Genomic DNA, 13,596 nt, shown 5'->3' with positions numbered 1-13,596 from the left:
TTGAACATGCGGTGGTTTAATCCCTTGTAAATCCTTGAAACTGTTGGTTCGCTATTACATTCTACCAAAAAAACTGCATATTTTCGGTAGCATACACATTTCAACATATACAATCTTCTTAATTTTTCCCTGAAGAAAGAATATCATTTTAGGAAGAGAAGAAATTCCATTTTCAGAATCTAAACCTAACATTTCAACATATACATACAGATATACTATATGAAGGATTGCACAATTTACTACATGGGACAAAATAAATATGGATACAATCACACAATGACTATTATATGTTGGTTTGGCATACTTAAACCAAGCACAATACAAGCTTCGCCATGATAGATATCATGTCTTGTAATAAAATCACAAAGGTAGAAGTGCCAAGAAATCCCAAAAACCATAAACAATCGTGTTTATAAATGGCCATGGTTGGCTACTTCTAATTTCTTAAAACCTTACTGTTTTATTTTTATTTCTATAGGCAATGCCAAAGTAGCAGTGATCAAATACAAGCTTGCAGCATTACAAAAGACAGCAAATATACACGCGATGAAGATTTTGGTGTTGGTTTAGGCCTGAAGATACTCTCACTGTTTCTCCAGTGGCCTTGTTCTTGAAACCATATGTTCTGTTTTCTGTTCACGTAAAAGAAAAGTTTTTAACATATCACATAAAATTTAGGCAAAAAAAAAAATTCTTACAATAAGAATTACTTGGTTGGAAGGATGATGACTAAGATAGTAAGATAAACATTTGAAAGAGTATTTTGTTATTTAGTTACTTTGAACAACCTTCATTTTTCACATGTCAAATAGTTGATAATGATATTCATAATTTATTAGGAATATAAATGAAACATCTAATGCCAGATACTAGAATATTGTACATTGCACATCATGACAATAACATAAAGAACATATAAATCATAATCTCGTGTCATGAACTATGAACCCTCAATCATAGTTGCATGAATTTGAGACATCATATATTTATTTCTTAAAGTCATCCTCTTTAAATTGATTTCATGCTCTTGAATGCCTTCATTTACAGGTCAAAATTTGTCTACCCTTTTTTCCCAATTTTAGTTGGGGTAGATACAATCACATTAAGTTTATTAAAGTCATTGCCATATGTCTCAAGAGTCAACACATATATTTATAGGGAAAGTGGAGAGTGGACCTAACCCATCCTTTCATGTCATAAGGCCACAAGATTTCAAACCATAACTTCCATAAAAAGTTACAATGGTTTCACACATCACAAACACATTCAAATCAAAGGTCATATAGGTTATTCAAGTACACTCAGCTATGTGATATTCAACATCTATTATTTACAAGATAAATATTTTAGGACCCATCAAGGTACTATTCAATCCAATCAATATTTCATAAATTAACGGAATACCAACACTCTGAATCACAGTGATCCACCGTGATTGGTATCACGGTGGGTATGTCAGAATCACAGTGATTCACCGTGATTTTTCAAAAGCTACACTTTGTATCACGGTGGGTATGTTAGAATCACAGTGATCCACCGTGATTTTTCAAAAGCTACACGTTGTAGCTTCTGCAAAATCACGTAGGATCACCGTGATTATGGCATACTCACCATGATACCAAACATATACAGAAAAAATTCTAACATAATCCCCATGTTTGTATAATGAATGGAGCAATCTCACCAAGGAAAATTATAAATAAGAAGCAACTGACCTGTTCTGAATGTGGTAAATATTTTCCATCGAGTGTAAGTACCACACGATCCTTCCCATCAACTCCTTTAACTTTGTCAACTGAGCAGTAGAAGTCTATTGCTGACATGCTAAATTTAAAATCAACAAATAAATAACAAGAAATAAAATCTTTGAAGTTAATATTTGCAAACACATTTATGCCACTTATTAGGCCTGCCCTATTTTATCACCTGTAACTGTAACATCAATCTCAGAAATCTTCTATGAATATAAGTATTATACAGTTTATCAGAGGCATAATATGTTCATTTGGTATGCATAAAAAACTCGGTGTTGTCAATCGTGGACCACAAAAAATAGCAGTTTGTTCAAATTCCTCTATTTGACAACACTTTGTATTGTACTAAATCGCACTTCACAGAACAATAACGGTTTGTTAAAATTGCACTAAGCTATAGCGCCGGTATATGACAACACTTTCTAAGGTCATTGATTGAAGCGATAACGATCATTATAGAGTTTGGAAAATGAAGGAAGAGAAAATAGAGTGAGTGCGAAATAGCAGAGTAAGGAGTTTGTCATTGATTTAATTGACACAGCCTATAAACTTTCTTAAAACAGTTTTGTATTTTATTTATGACTTTAAATTGTTCAAATCATGAGTTACCTATACCTATCACTTTGCTATTGCAATGCAAATGAGACTCCTCATGAATATCTATAGATATGTACCATCAATTGGAGATTCTCTCTACACATTTGGGTGCTATCGGTTGGCCGAATTACATATTGTAGAGTCAAAACAAAAATGTTGAGCATTTTATCTTATCTCATCAATGGGATTTAAACGGAATGATCAAGCAAAAATACACAATCACATGACATTCTCAACATAAGTAGTACATAAAGTAACAATCAAGCAAATTTATTTTGAGCATGTGGGAAATATTCATCATTATATAAATTGAAACTTACATTCCATCACCAAAATCCTCGTTGATTATTTCTTTGATGCTCTCACCAAAATGCATAACAGCTTCATTCAACCTACGAAATACCATATCAGCAAAACCCAGCAAATATTATGAATCAAAGAATAGCAGTTGATATAATGCATTATGCATAGCATATTCCCATCCTTAGAATCCCCGTAACACATTACAACAGAAGGAGTATGTATATGTCAATCGATTTGCATTCATTATAGTATGGCTTTGTATGGATAACAAGCTTACTTAAGCGCTTATAGCATAAACACCTTTAAGCACTTATCATATAAGTGTTTACGTACAAACTATTTCTACGACAAGATATAAAATGTCAAACTGTTTTCATATAAACGGAAATTGTTTTCATAAGCCATCATGGAGAGGTCATGGAAATAAGCTGAAAAACAGCTTATAGACACGTCATAAAGCTGTTTCCATAACCTCTCCCAAACAATCTCAAAGTGTTTATGTCAGTAGATAAATTCAAATAAACCGATCAAAACAGGCCCTATTTCCTCCACTACTTAAAGTGAAATGAACATTTCTACAAAACAGACACTTCAAGACATTCGACATACTTAAACCTGACAAACTCATTTAATCTCAGAAAACAGATGCATGTTTACACCACAATTTCATTCACATCTAAAACTTCAATCTTTTTACATAGAAAATAGCTGTACATATTAATAACCATTATAATAAATCACTAATTTAATCCTTGAAAATTAACCAAATTCAATCAATTTGGTCTTCAAAATTAACCAAATTCCAAAATGATCCTAAAAATTGACTAAATTAACTAAAAGCAAGCTAGCAATAACACACAGACACCAAACACAACACTGACCGACACACAGACACTCACAATAATTGAAGAAAACATACTCCCTCCAGTCACTATTATAAACAAAAATTTACTTTTTAAATTCATTGGAAAACCCATAATAAGTCCAGATACATCAGTTTTTCAATAAACATAAAAAGTAATTTTTTACTTGTAATAGTGATCGGAGCAAGTAAGTAATTGAATGTAATCACATCGGTCAATGTCATGTTTGTCGATCAGCCTTTTAATCTAAAGTGTCGGTGCTACATAGGATGTGATCAATAACTAACTATCAATTTTAGGGATTTTGTTAGCAAAATTTAAGAATTAAATGGTAAAAATTCAATCTTTAAATCTAAATAATCTATTACTAATAATAGTACTAATAATTAAAACAAAATTGAGGTTTGTGAAGAGGACCTGTAAACAGTGGGGTCTTGGATGAGATTAGGGTCATAAGACCTCAAAGGAGGTTTGGCCATTTCATGGAGAAGTTCATCGGTCAGGTCGGGCAGTGCTGCCCGGAGTTTAGGGGCAGTTTCTGGTTTGAGCTGAGCTTGTCTTCTGAGAAGCTGAGCAACATAGACATTTGTGAGTCCTGTTTCTTCTGCTAACTGAGTATAGGATTTGCCACTTTTGTCCTTCAAAGCTTGAAGTTGTGACACTGTGTTTGCTTTGTTCTGCGCCATCTTTGTTGCTATGGTCTCTTGATAGATACTACCAAGGTTTTAAATAAAGGTCCGTTACCGCGAAAACGGCCGCGACAAAAAGGTATCGGGGCCTAGCGTTACCGTTTTTCACCGTTTTTATATGGTGAAAAAAAATCACGCTGAAACGCCGTTACGGCCACGACGAAACACCGATACAGCCGCAAAGAAACGCAATACGGACGCGACAAAATGCTAATAGATAGAGATTTCTATTTTTTCCAATAGAAATGCATAAAAATCACATTTTTAATACAAATATGAACATAAATTATAAAGTGTTATATCTTTTTAACTATTTCCAAGTTCAAAACTTTACATTTATCTGATATTTAAGTTGTTATTCATATATCATAGTACAAATAATTTTAATAAGATTTGTGCGATATTGTGATTTATTCACACCGCGACGACCGTATTACACAACGCAACAACCGTAACAGCCGAAATCGCGAAATCCTTGACGCGACCGCGACCGTGACCGCGACCGCTATTTAAAACCTTGGATACTACTACTCTACTAGATCATTATATATTTATTTATTTATTTATTTATTTATCAATCAAAGTATCAAAATACTTCAATTTAAATGGTAGATATTTTAAGATCAGACGGTTCATATTTTAAGATCAAATTTTTTATAAATCTGATCTTAAAATCTAAATCCAATATTTTTCACATTTGTATTCGAACAAATTTACTGACTGTATGCAGTCAACTTCACTGAATCTGAATCCAATAATTACATATGTACTCCTTCTCCGTCCAAAACAATTGTCCCTGTTGACTGTTGACATTTATTTTGATCGTATTTTATTACTAATGTATAAAGACAAATATTAGCAAATAAGATCTTATTTGATTTGTCTTAATGAATATTTTCACAATATTAAATTTTTATAATTTTTCATGAAATAAAACTAAAGATATTAATACAATTCAAATTATCCATTGATATGCATAAAGAACCATTATTTTGGGACGTAGGTAGTATTAGCTACGCCTAGTGTAAATAAGGTCGGCTCTAACTATTTAGACTTTAGAGGCTATATTCAGATATTAAAAATGGATTGATTAAATACTTGTATCATTCATTATAAGAATTTCTTTTGCAATATTTTTTTTTGTCAAGTAGCCATATTTTTGCTGTATTTCTATGTCCCTTTTTTCTTTTATATTTATCATTGAGATATTAATCGAGTGTGTTGTATGTTTTAAAATTTGACAATTTTTAGTCCTTTAAAAAACATTTTATCTCCTTAAAAAAAAAAAAAACATTGTATCTAAAATATGGTACTATACATGTTTTTAATGAAATTTTCTTACAACTTTCATATATGCCGACATTTTCGTAACACCATATATTTTAGAAACATTACATCACTAATCTTTTAGTTCAAAAATATGATGGATAAATCAAGATTATTAGATTTTAAAATAGAAACTCATAAAATGGTAAAAATAGGAAGACCAAAATTACAAGTACGAATAAAATGTTGTTTAAACAGAAATGGTAGATATGTGACATCGTACTCACAATTGACATTGAAGATATACACATGTAATTATAATTGTAGAGACTAATCTTAATTTTCCATGAAACTAAGTTTAAATTAATGACAAATTCTTCACAAAAATTTAACAAGGCTGCATATCCATAAATTTGATCGAATACAAATATGAAACTAGTAAGGAAAAACTAAAACTTACCAGAATTGGCGGTGTGCCAAATATGATAATAATTATAGTTAATAAATCAATAATATTAAGGGAACTTAACATGTTAGAGCACATGTCACATGTGTTCAATAAAAAAAAAACAAGTAATTAAGAGCACATATTAAAGAATTAACAAGTGCTTTAAGAATAGAAATTAAAATAATATTGAGCTTAAGTGGTTAATGAGTTCCCTATAAGATGAATTATTCGGAAGAACTTAAATTCGATTCCTGATTAGAACAATCATTAATCAGATTTTACTTACTTTACGGCTGAACCATTAGGTTAACGCAAATAGAAAAAGTGTTTTAAGAAATTTTTTAAGATAATATATCTATATTTGAATTCTTAAGTGTTTTAAAAATTCATTTTTTTTTAAATAAATCAATATCTCTACGTGTAACTGCAAAAATTAACTCTTCGAGTCTGAGACACAAATGAGCGGTAAATTCTCCCTAAGAATTTTAACGCTCTTGCATCCTCAAGTCAAAAACCAAACTCAAAACATAGTTAAGTTAAAAGAGACTCGCAGGATGTCACACTTAGCATTTTTTTAATAATAATAATAATAAGGGTTTTTCTCACTCATCAATGAATTTTAGAAAACCAACAAAATAAGCATTAATTACTCAAGCTTAATTATCCTGTGCAATTTTGCAAAGGTTAGAAAAACCCTTATTATTATTTGAAAAACCCTAATAATAATAGTGGTCCCATGACAGTTACTGGTTAGAGCTACTTAGTTGGAAATACATACATACATTATTCTATAAAGAGAGTGCCGTTTCTTTAATGGTCATTTGAAAACACTGAGTGCAAATTGGCTTGTGAAAAGAAACAATGGAAGATGGGAGGGTGGTGAGTGATGAGTTGACACAAGATGGAAGTGTTAATCTTAAAGGGAAACCAATTCTCAAATCCAAAACTGGTTGTTGGAAAGCTTGCTCCTTCTTTGTTGGTATGTCACTCCCTCTTGCTCTCTTGGACTATATATTGTCAAAAATCACACTTGAGAGTTTATGTGAAAAACTCACACTGTTCATATAAATATATTCATAATATTGGGTGCGTTTGTTTTAGATTTTTTTATGAAAACTCATTTTATCATTTTAATTGTGTTTGTTATAGATTTTTTAGAAAATTATTTTATAAAAAAATTATTTTTAACCTTAAAATGAAAAACTAATCCTAATAGCTTTTATAGAATCTATTTTTTTAACAACAAAAACTAAGGAACTTGAGTGTAGAAGCTTCACATTTTTTTTTAAAATGGTTTTTATGATAGTAAATAAACGGAAAGTAGATTTTTTTTTTTTTTTAAATCTTTAAAAAAAATATCTATAAATTTTTTTCAAAATGAAACAAACACACCCATTATTAATCAACTATTAAAAAAATTTCAAAACAATCAACTATTAAAAATGTTACTATTTTACAGCAATTGTTAAAACAAAAATAAGCATGGAAAAAATGCTAAGTAGTGCATATGGTAAATAAATCTTAAAACTTGTCTAATTTATTTCTTGAAATTGGATGACTTCACATATATAGATTTGTTACGATCATAAATGTCATGTATTGACGTAGTTAGTATGTCAATGGTTGTTGAATTAAGATATGATAATCTAGCTTATCAAAAAAAAAAAAAAAAAAAAAAAAAAGATATGATAATCTAGATTTTATATTATTGGTCAGATATATAATTTTTTTTTAATGAATCAAAAAAACTGATGACATGGAATTTTTTGGTCCCTCACGTTTGCCCCCTTTTTATTTTGTAGTCCCTTTAACTATTTAGACCAAAAAAACTGATAACATGAAATTTTGATAACACGTGTGTTAATTTTATTAGACAACCAACAAAAAACATTTTTTATTTAAAAAAAATTAAAAAATCCAAATGAAAGTCTCGTGATATTATATTTGTCTTCTCCAAAAGCTTTAAAGGTTAGAAATCTCAACTTATATTCATTCTATCTTAGATTCTTGTTCTTCCAATCTCAAATTCGAAATTTGAAACCTTTGCTTCCTCCATCTCTGTGCATCGCAACGCCTCCATCTTCTTCTCATAACCCTAAAGCACTCACGATAATGAACATCACGAACATAGAGTGTTGATTGTGAGAAGCGGCACGAAAGTTACGAGGCAAGAAGATCACGAACATCACGAACACAGTTTTGGCGAGATTTATCATCGGAAGATCTCTAGCTGTGATGCTTTGATTGTGAGAAGCGGCACGAAAGTTACGAGGCAAGTGTTTGAAGGAGACCTCCGTCTGCTTCGTCTTCCTTCTGCTTAATCGCAATTTTACTTGGAAGAAAAACCCTAACATTCCATGTCCGCTTGTCTTCTCGCAAATGCTAAATTAAGCCTTTTTATTATTGTTTTTTAATTTTAGATTAATATTTTAACAAAAAAATATCATGTGACCTTCCTTGAATTTTTTATTATTTTTTTTTTAAAATATTTTTTGTAGGTTGTCCAATAAAATTAAGACATGTGTCACCAAAATTCCATGTCATCAATTTTTTGGTCAAAATAGTCAAAAGACCAAGAAATGCAAAAGGGGGCAAACATGAGGACTAAAATCGTACGTTTGAAACTAGAGGACTAAAATCGCACAATTAGGAAATGTGCGGACCAAAACTAACAAATTTTTTTGTCAAACTATTTTAAACCATGCCGTTGAGATTAGATTTTATTTGTTGGTATACTTTATGATCTCATCCACAATGCTTGCGAAATAAATGGAGGTGTAAATTCTTGATGGAGAAGTAGGTCAGGTCATGTAGTAGCTTTGCATATAAAGAGTTGTACGGCCAAAATTTCCTTTTTTATGTGGCAGCTTTTCTACTGTTGCCTGCACTTTTAATAAATTCTTGGTCATCTGCCAAAAATAAAAATAACATTTTGACATTAATGTCAATTTTTTTTTTAAAAAAAAAAAGTCAAAATTAACAATAAAATTGGACATGACAATAAAACTTGCATTCGGAAGTATTCGTTCGAATTTGTTCTGACTTTGACTGAAAAATTTTAAATCAACTAAATTTGTGTTATAATCTTTTTTATTTCAAAAGATGCGGATGAGACGAATAATGAGGATATTGATATTTACTCTCAATCCGCACCCGATTATATCAAAATTATGTTTCTTTAGCTCTTTTAACTTAGAAAATTTCAAACAAACTTTTAAATCACATTTATTTGTTTATTGTTATTTTTAAGATATATTTTCTCATTTTTTGTTTTAAAAAAATAAGACCATTGAATACATATAGTTTTGAGGTTTTTACTTTTTTTTTTTTTTTTTTTAATAACAAAGTATCAAAATGCAGTACTAAAAGTTCATGCGGAAATAAGACAGGAAAGAGATATTTGAACCCAATTGAATATGAATTATATTTTCCACCTTTGTTGGAGATTGGGGTTCGCCTTTGTTGGAGATTGGGGCGGGTATGAAGATATCCAAACACTCTTAAATACGGGTTTGGGAAAGACAACAAATGTTTTCATCCTGCCTCGTTGCCACGCCTAAGCAAGGTAAACATTAGGTTATAAATTTGGCTTAATAGCTAAAATAAAGGAGTTAAAAATTGAGCGATAAAAACACTCTTAAAAACTTGAACAAAAAAAGTACTCTTGAATTCGAATTCTATATCCAACTAAAAAATTAACTAATCATGTAATAATTAACACTAAATTACTAACATTTTTTTTCAAGTAGTCTAGTGACTAGTAATTCCACATTTCTACTCTTAAAGTGGATAAGTGAGATTATCGGAATTCGAACCCCGATCCCCTCCATATATAATGCAATATTTTTGTCAATTGAAGTAAGTTCAAGGAACAAATTACTAACATTACATTGGAATACTTTATCATATGTCCTTAGACATATTAACATGATATTTTTAAATAGATAAAATCACAATAGTCATTAAAACTTACATTTATGTAAAACATTGGACCACATGTTATTGAATATTATACAGTATTTTGTTGTTGTCAAAATCACATTGAATTATATTGTTGACAACAATGACATGTATTTGTGATGCAGTGTATGAGGTATTTGAGAGAATGGCTTATTATGGGATATCATCAAATTTGATCTTATATTTGATAAAGAAGCTTCATCAAGGTACTGTGACTTCTTCTACCAATGTCACCAATTGGGTTGGTACCATTTGGATCACTCCAATATTAGGTGCTTATGTTGCTGATGCCTACCTTGGCCGCTATTGGACTTTTGTCACTGCCTCTGTTATCTATCTATTGGTATGTCTTAATGTATTACTCTTATAGAATTTAAATTTAAATATAAGATAAAGTTTTACCAACAAAAATTAATTTATTTAGTTCAAATTTAAACTTTTTTTTTTGTTACAAGTTCAAATTTAAACTTAATACATCAATTTAGGATGTCTTTGGTCTGGTAAAAAATAGAGGCCAAACAATTTTAATTGTATTGTGTTTGATTCTAAAATTATTACTGAAATTATCAAATTGGACAGCAAGAGACTGGACAAAACTTAAATTTGTTGACCTTCACTAAATCACAAAATAATTTTTTGTCCACTTCTGCGATAATTGAGTATCTAATAGGTATCACTTCTACGATAAGCACCATCCTTCTCCTCATAAAAATATATCTTTGTGAGACTCATTTATAACTGATGTAGAGTTATTTTTAATTATTTATTTTTTGTAAGAAATGATGTAGAGTTATTGATGAGATGTAAAATTATTTGTGGAATTTATTTAGAATTTTTTAAGAGACCAACTTAAAACCTAAAATAAACGAGATCAAACCTACAATTTATCAATTATTATTAAACCATTTTTAATGGTGGATAAATCATTCAAATGTGCCCTGAAATATGCAGGGTATGTCTATGCTTACACTATCAGTTTCCCTTCCAAGCCTAAAACCACCTGAGTGCCATGAAATAGATGTGACAAAATGCAAAAAAGCTTCCACACTACAACTAGCTGTGTTCTATGGTGCACTATACACTCTAGCAGTTGGAACAGGTGGAACCAAGCCCAACATTTCTACCATTGGTGCTGATCAATTTGATGAGTTTGACACAAAAGAGAAAAAACATAAACTCTCATTCTTCAATTGGTGGATGTTTAGCATTTTTATTGGGACCCTTTTTGCAAATTCTATTTTAGTTTACATACAAGATAATGTTGGTTGGACTCTTGGTTATGCACTTCCAACTCTTGGACTTGCAATAGCTATCATCATATTTTTGGTAGGTACACCTTTCTATAGACATAAAGTACCTACAGGGAGTCCTTTCACTAAAATGGCTAAGGTTATAGTGGCTGCTATAAAGAAATGGAATGTTCCTATTCCTAATGACCCTAAAGAACTATATGAGCTTGATTTGGAAGAGTATGCAAAGAAAGGAAATGTTAGAATTGATTCCACTCCTACATTGAGGTATAAGTTCCATCATAGTTTTTCAGCTACCTTGATATTTGATTCATACATGATTTTTTTTTTATCACAACACATAAATGCATATATCATTAACAAAGTGATTTGGCTCATGTGGTTTATAAGCTCTAGTTAAGGACGAATCGTTCAGAAAAAGTCGAGTTCGAATACTGATTGAAACCGTCCACTTAAACTTTTTTAGCTACCCTGATGTATGATTTAAATATGAATTTGGCTTAATTGCAGTTTTGGTCACCCTATTTTGGTAAAACTACAATTTTGGTCCCCCTATTTCAAATTACACAATTTTGGTCCCCAATTTTAGAAATTTCGATCAAATCCATGATTTTAAGTTTTTAACCATTCAATTTGATCACGTGACGATAAATTAGGTGACCTAAGTACCTAACATTAAAATGAAGGTCTAATTGTTGAGGGTTTTCAAAAATAGGGTGATAAAATGAGTCATGACCAAACATACAAAGTCAAAAGAAGATCAATTGAAAGGAAACAAGCGGCTGAGAATAAACAATGTATTTTCACGTCATCAAATTGAATGGTCAAAATCATCGATTGATCAAAACTTCTGAAATGGGGGATCAAAGTTGTGCAATTAAAAATTAAAGGACCAAAATTGCAATTTTGACAAAATTTGGGTACTAAAACTGTATTTAAGCCTATGATTTTTTTTGTTCACAACACATATATGCATATATCATTAACAAAGTGATTTGACTGAAATAATTTATGAACTCCTGTTAAGGACGAGTCGTTTAGTAGAACTCGAATTCGAATTTCAATCCTTACTGAAACAATTCACTTATACTTTTCTTGTAATAATTTGATTTTTTATCTTAAAAAAACATATGTGCAGGTTCCTCAACAAGGCATGTGTCAAGTCTAATTCAAGTACTAGTTCATGGGTGTTATGCCCTATCACACATGTAGAAGAGACCAAACAAATGCTAAGAATGATCCCCATTTGGGTTGCTACATTTATCCCAAGTACAATGATTGCTCAAATAAATACCCTTTTTGTGAAACAAGGAACTACACTTGATAGAGGCATTGGAAGTTTCCAAATTCCACCAGCAAGTTTAGGTACATTTGTGACTCTATCAATGCTTATAAGTGTTGTACTCTATGATCGTGTCTTTGTGAAGATTATGCAAAAACTTACCAAGAATCCTAGAGGAATTACTCTCCTTCAAAGAATGGGAATAGGAATCATAATCCATATAGTGATTATGGTTGTTGCAACTTTCACTGAAAAATATAGACTTAGTGTAGCAAAAAAACACGGTGTAGTCGAAAACGGAGGATTGGTTCCATTAAGCATATTCATTTTGCTTCCTCAGTTTATACTTATGGGAACAGCTGATGCATTCTTAGAGGTTGCTAAGATTGAATTCTTCTATGATCAAGCACCAGAAAGCATGAAGAGTCTTGGAACTTCTTATTCAATGACTAGCTTAGGCATTGGAAATTTCATTAGTACTTTTCTTCTATCAACAGTTTCACATATCACTGAGAAACATGGTCATCAAGGGTGGATTTTGAATAACCTTAATGCTTCTCATCTTGATTACTATTATGCATTTTTGGCTATATTAAACATCTTGAACTTTATATTCTTCTTTATTGTTACAAAGTTTTATGTATATAGAGCTGAAATTTCAGATTCTATAAAAGTCCTTGCAGAAGAATTGAAGGAGAAAACAAGTGTTGTGTCACACCAAGTGATTCCAAGAGACTAGTTTATTGAATATTGAGAAGTAGTGCAATAGTAAATGTATAACACCTAAATGTACTTACGATGATGTTACTTTTCAAATTGTTTTTTTACAGTTTATTTTTCAATTTATAATTTCACTGTTTCACTTTATATGTATAACTATACTGTTTCAGTTTATTGATACAAAAATTACCTAGTAACATTATATAATACAAATCTGTTAAGTTAAGCAAGTAGAGAATGGCAAAAGCATATAACAGATTATTAGAACTTCTTTGTTTTCCTTTGCACACCTGCTAAAAGTACTAACAACAAGTCAACAACAAACTATTGCTTCTCAAAAAATTGAGAATGGCAGCAACATATATCAGATTATTAGAGCTCATATCCTTTACCTTTATCCACATACCGAAATTACTTTTACACAACAAACGAAGTATTGCTTTTCAAAAACTCGAGTTTCGGCA

General features: G+C 30.7%; 2 protein-coding genes across 3 annotated transcripts; one reads left to right on the top strand and one right to left on the bottom strand.

Moving 5' to 3' along the window:
• Nucleotides 1-213: 213 nt before the first annotated feature.
• On the bottom strand, nucleotides 214-4,235 carry LOC123903147 (cyanate hydratase). The gene is made up of 4 exons (XM_045953052.1): nucleotides 3,935-4,235; nucleotides 2,672-2,743; nucleotides 1,716-1,824; nucleotides 214-632 (listed from the first exon to the last, which is right to left on the bottom strand). The coding sequence occupies exons 1-4, from the start codon at nucleotides 4,201-4,203 to the stop codon at nucleotides 585-587; spliced, it is 498 nt and encodes a 165-aa protein (XP_045809008.1). The 5' UTR covers nucleotides 4,204-4,235; the 3' UTR covers nucleotides 214-584.
• A 2,365-nt stretch (nucleotides 4,236-6,600) lies between these two features.
• On the top strand, nucleotides 6,601-13,338 carry LOC123903136 (protein NRT1/ PTR FAMILY 5.2-like). 2 transcript variants are annotated; one of them, XM_045953028.1, is made up of 4 exons: nucleotides 6,601-6,899; nucleotides 10,006-10,223; nucleotides 10,832-11,397; nucleotides 12,269-13,338. In XM_045953028.1, the coding sequence occupies exons 1-4, from the start codon at nucleotides 6,782-6,784 to the stop codon at nucleotides 13,149-13,151; spliced, it is 1,785 nt and encodes a 594-aa protein (XP_045808984.1). In that variant the 5' UTR covers nucleotides 6,601-6,781; the 3' UTR covers nucleotides 13,152-13,338. The 2 variants fall into 2 exon arrangements, with proteins under 2 accessions (XP_045808984.1, XP_045808992.1); XM_045953036.1 differs by lacking the exon at nucleotides 6,601-6,899 and adding an exon at nucleotides 9,402-9,485.
• The last annotated feature ends 258 nt before the right edge of the window (nucleotides 13,339-13,596 follow it).

The sequence above is a fragment of the Trifolium pratense genome, linkage group LG1 (assembly GCF_020283565.1).
Source record: "Trifolium pratense cultivar HEN17-A07 linkage group LG1, ARS_RC_1.1, whole genome shotgun sequence".
NCBI classification, from domain to species: Eukaryota; Viridiplantae; Streptophyta; class Magnoliopsida; order Fabales; family Fabaceae; genus Trifolium; species Trifolium pratense.
The sequence above is the reverse complement of the archived record's forward strand: the minus strand, read 5'-3'. Positions and strand labels throughout refer to the sequence as shown.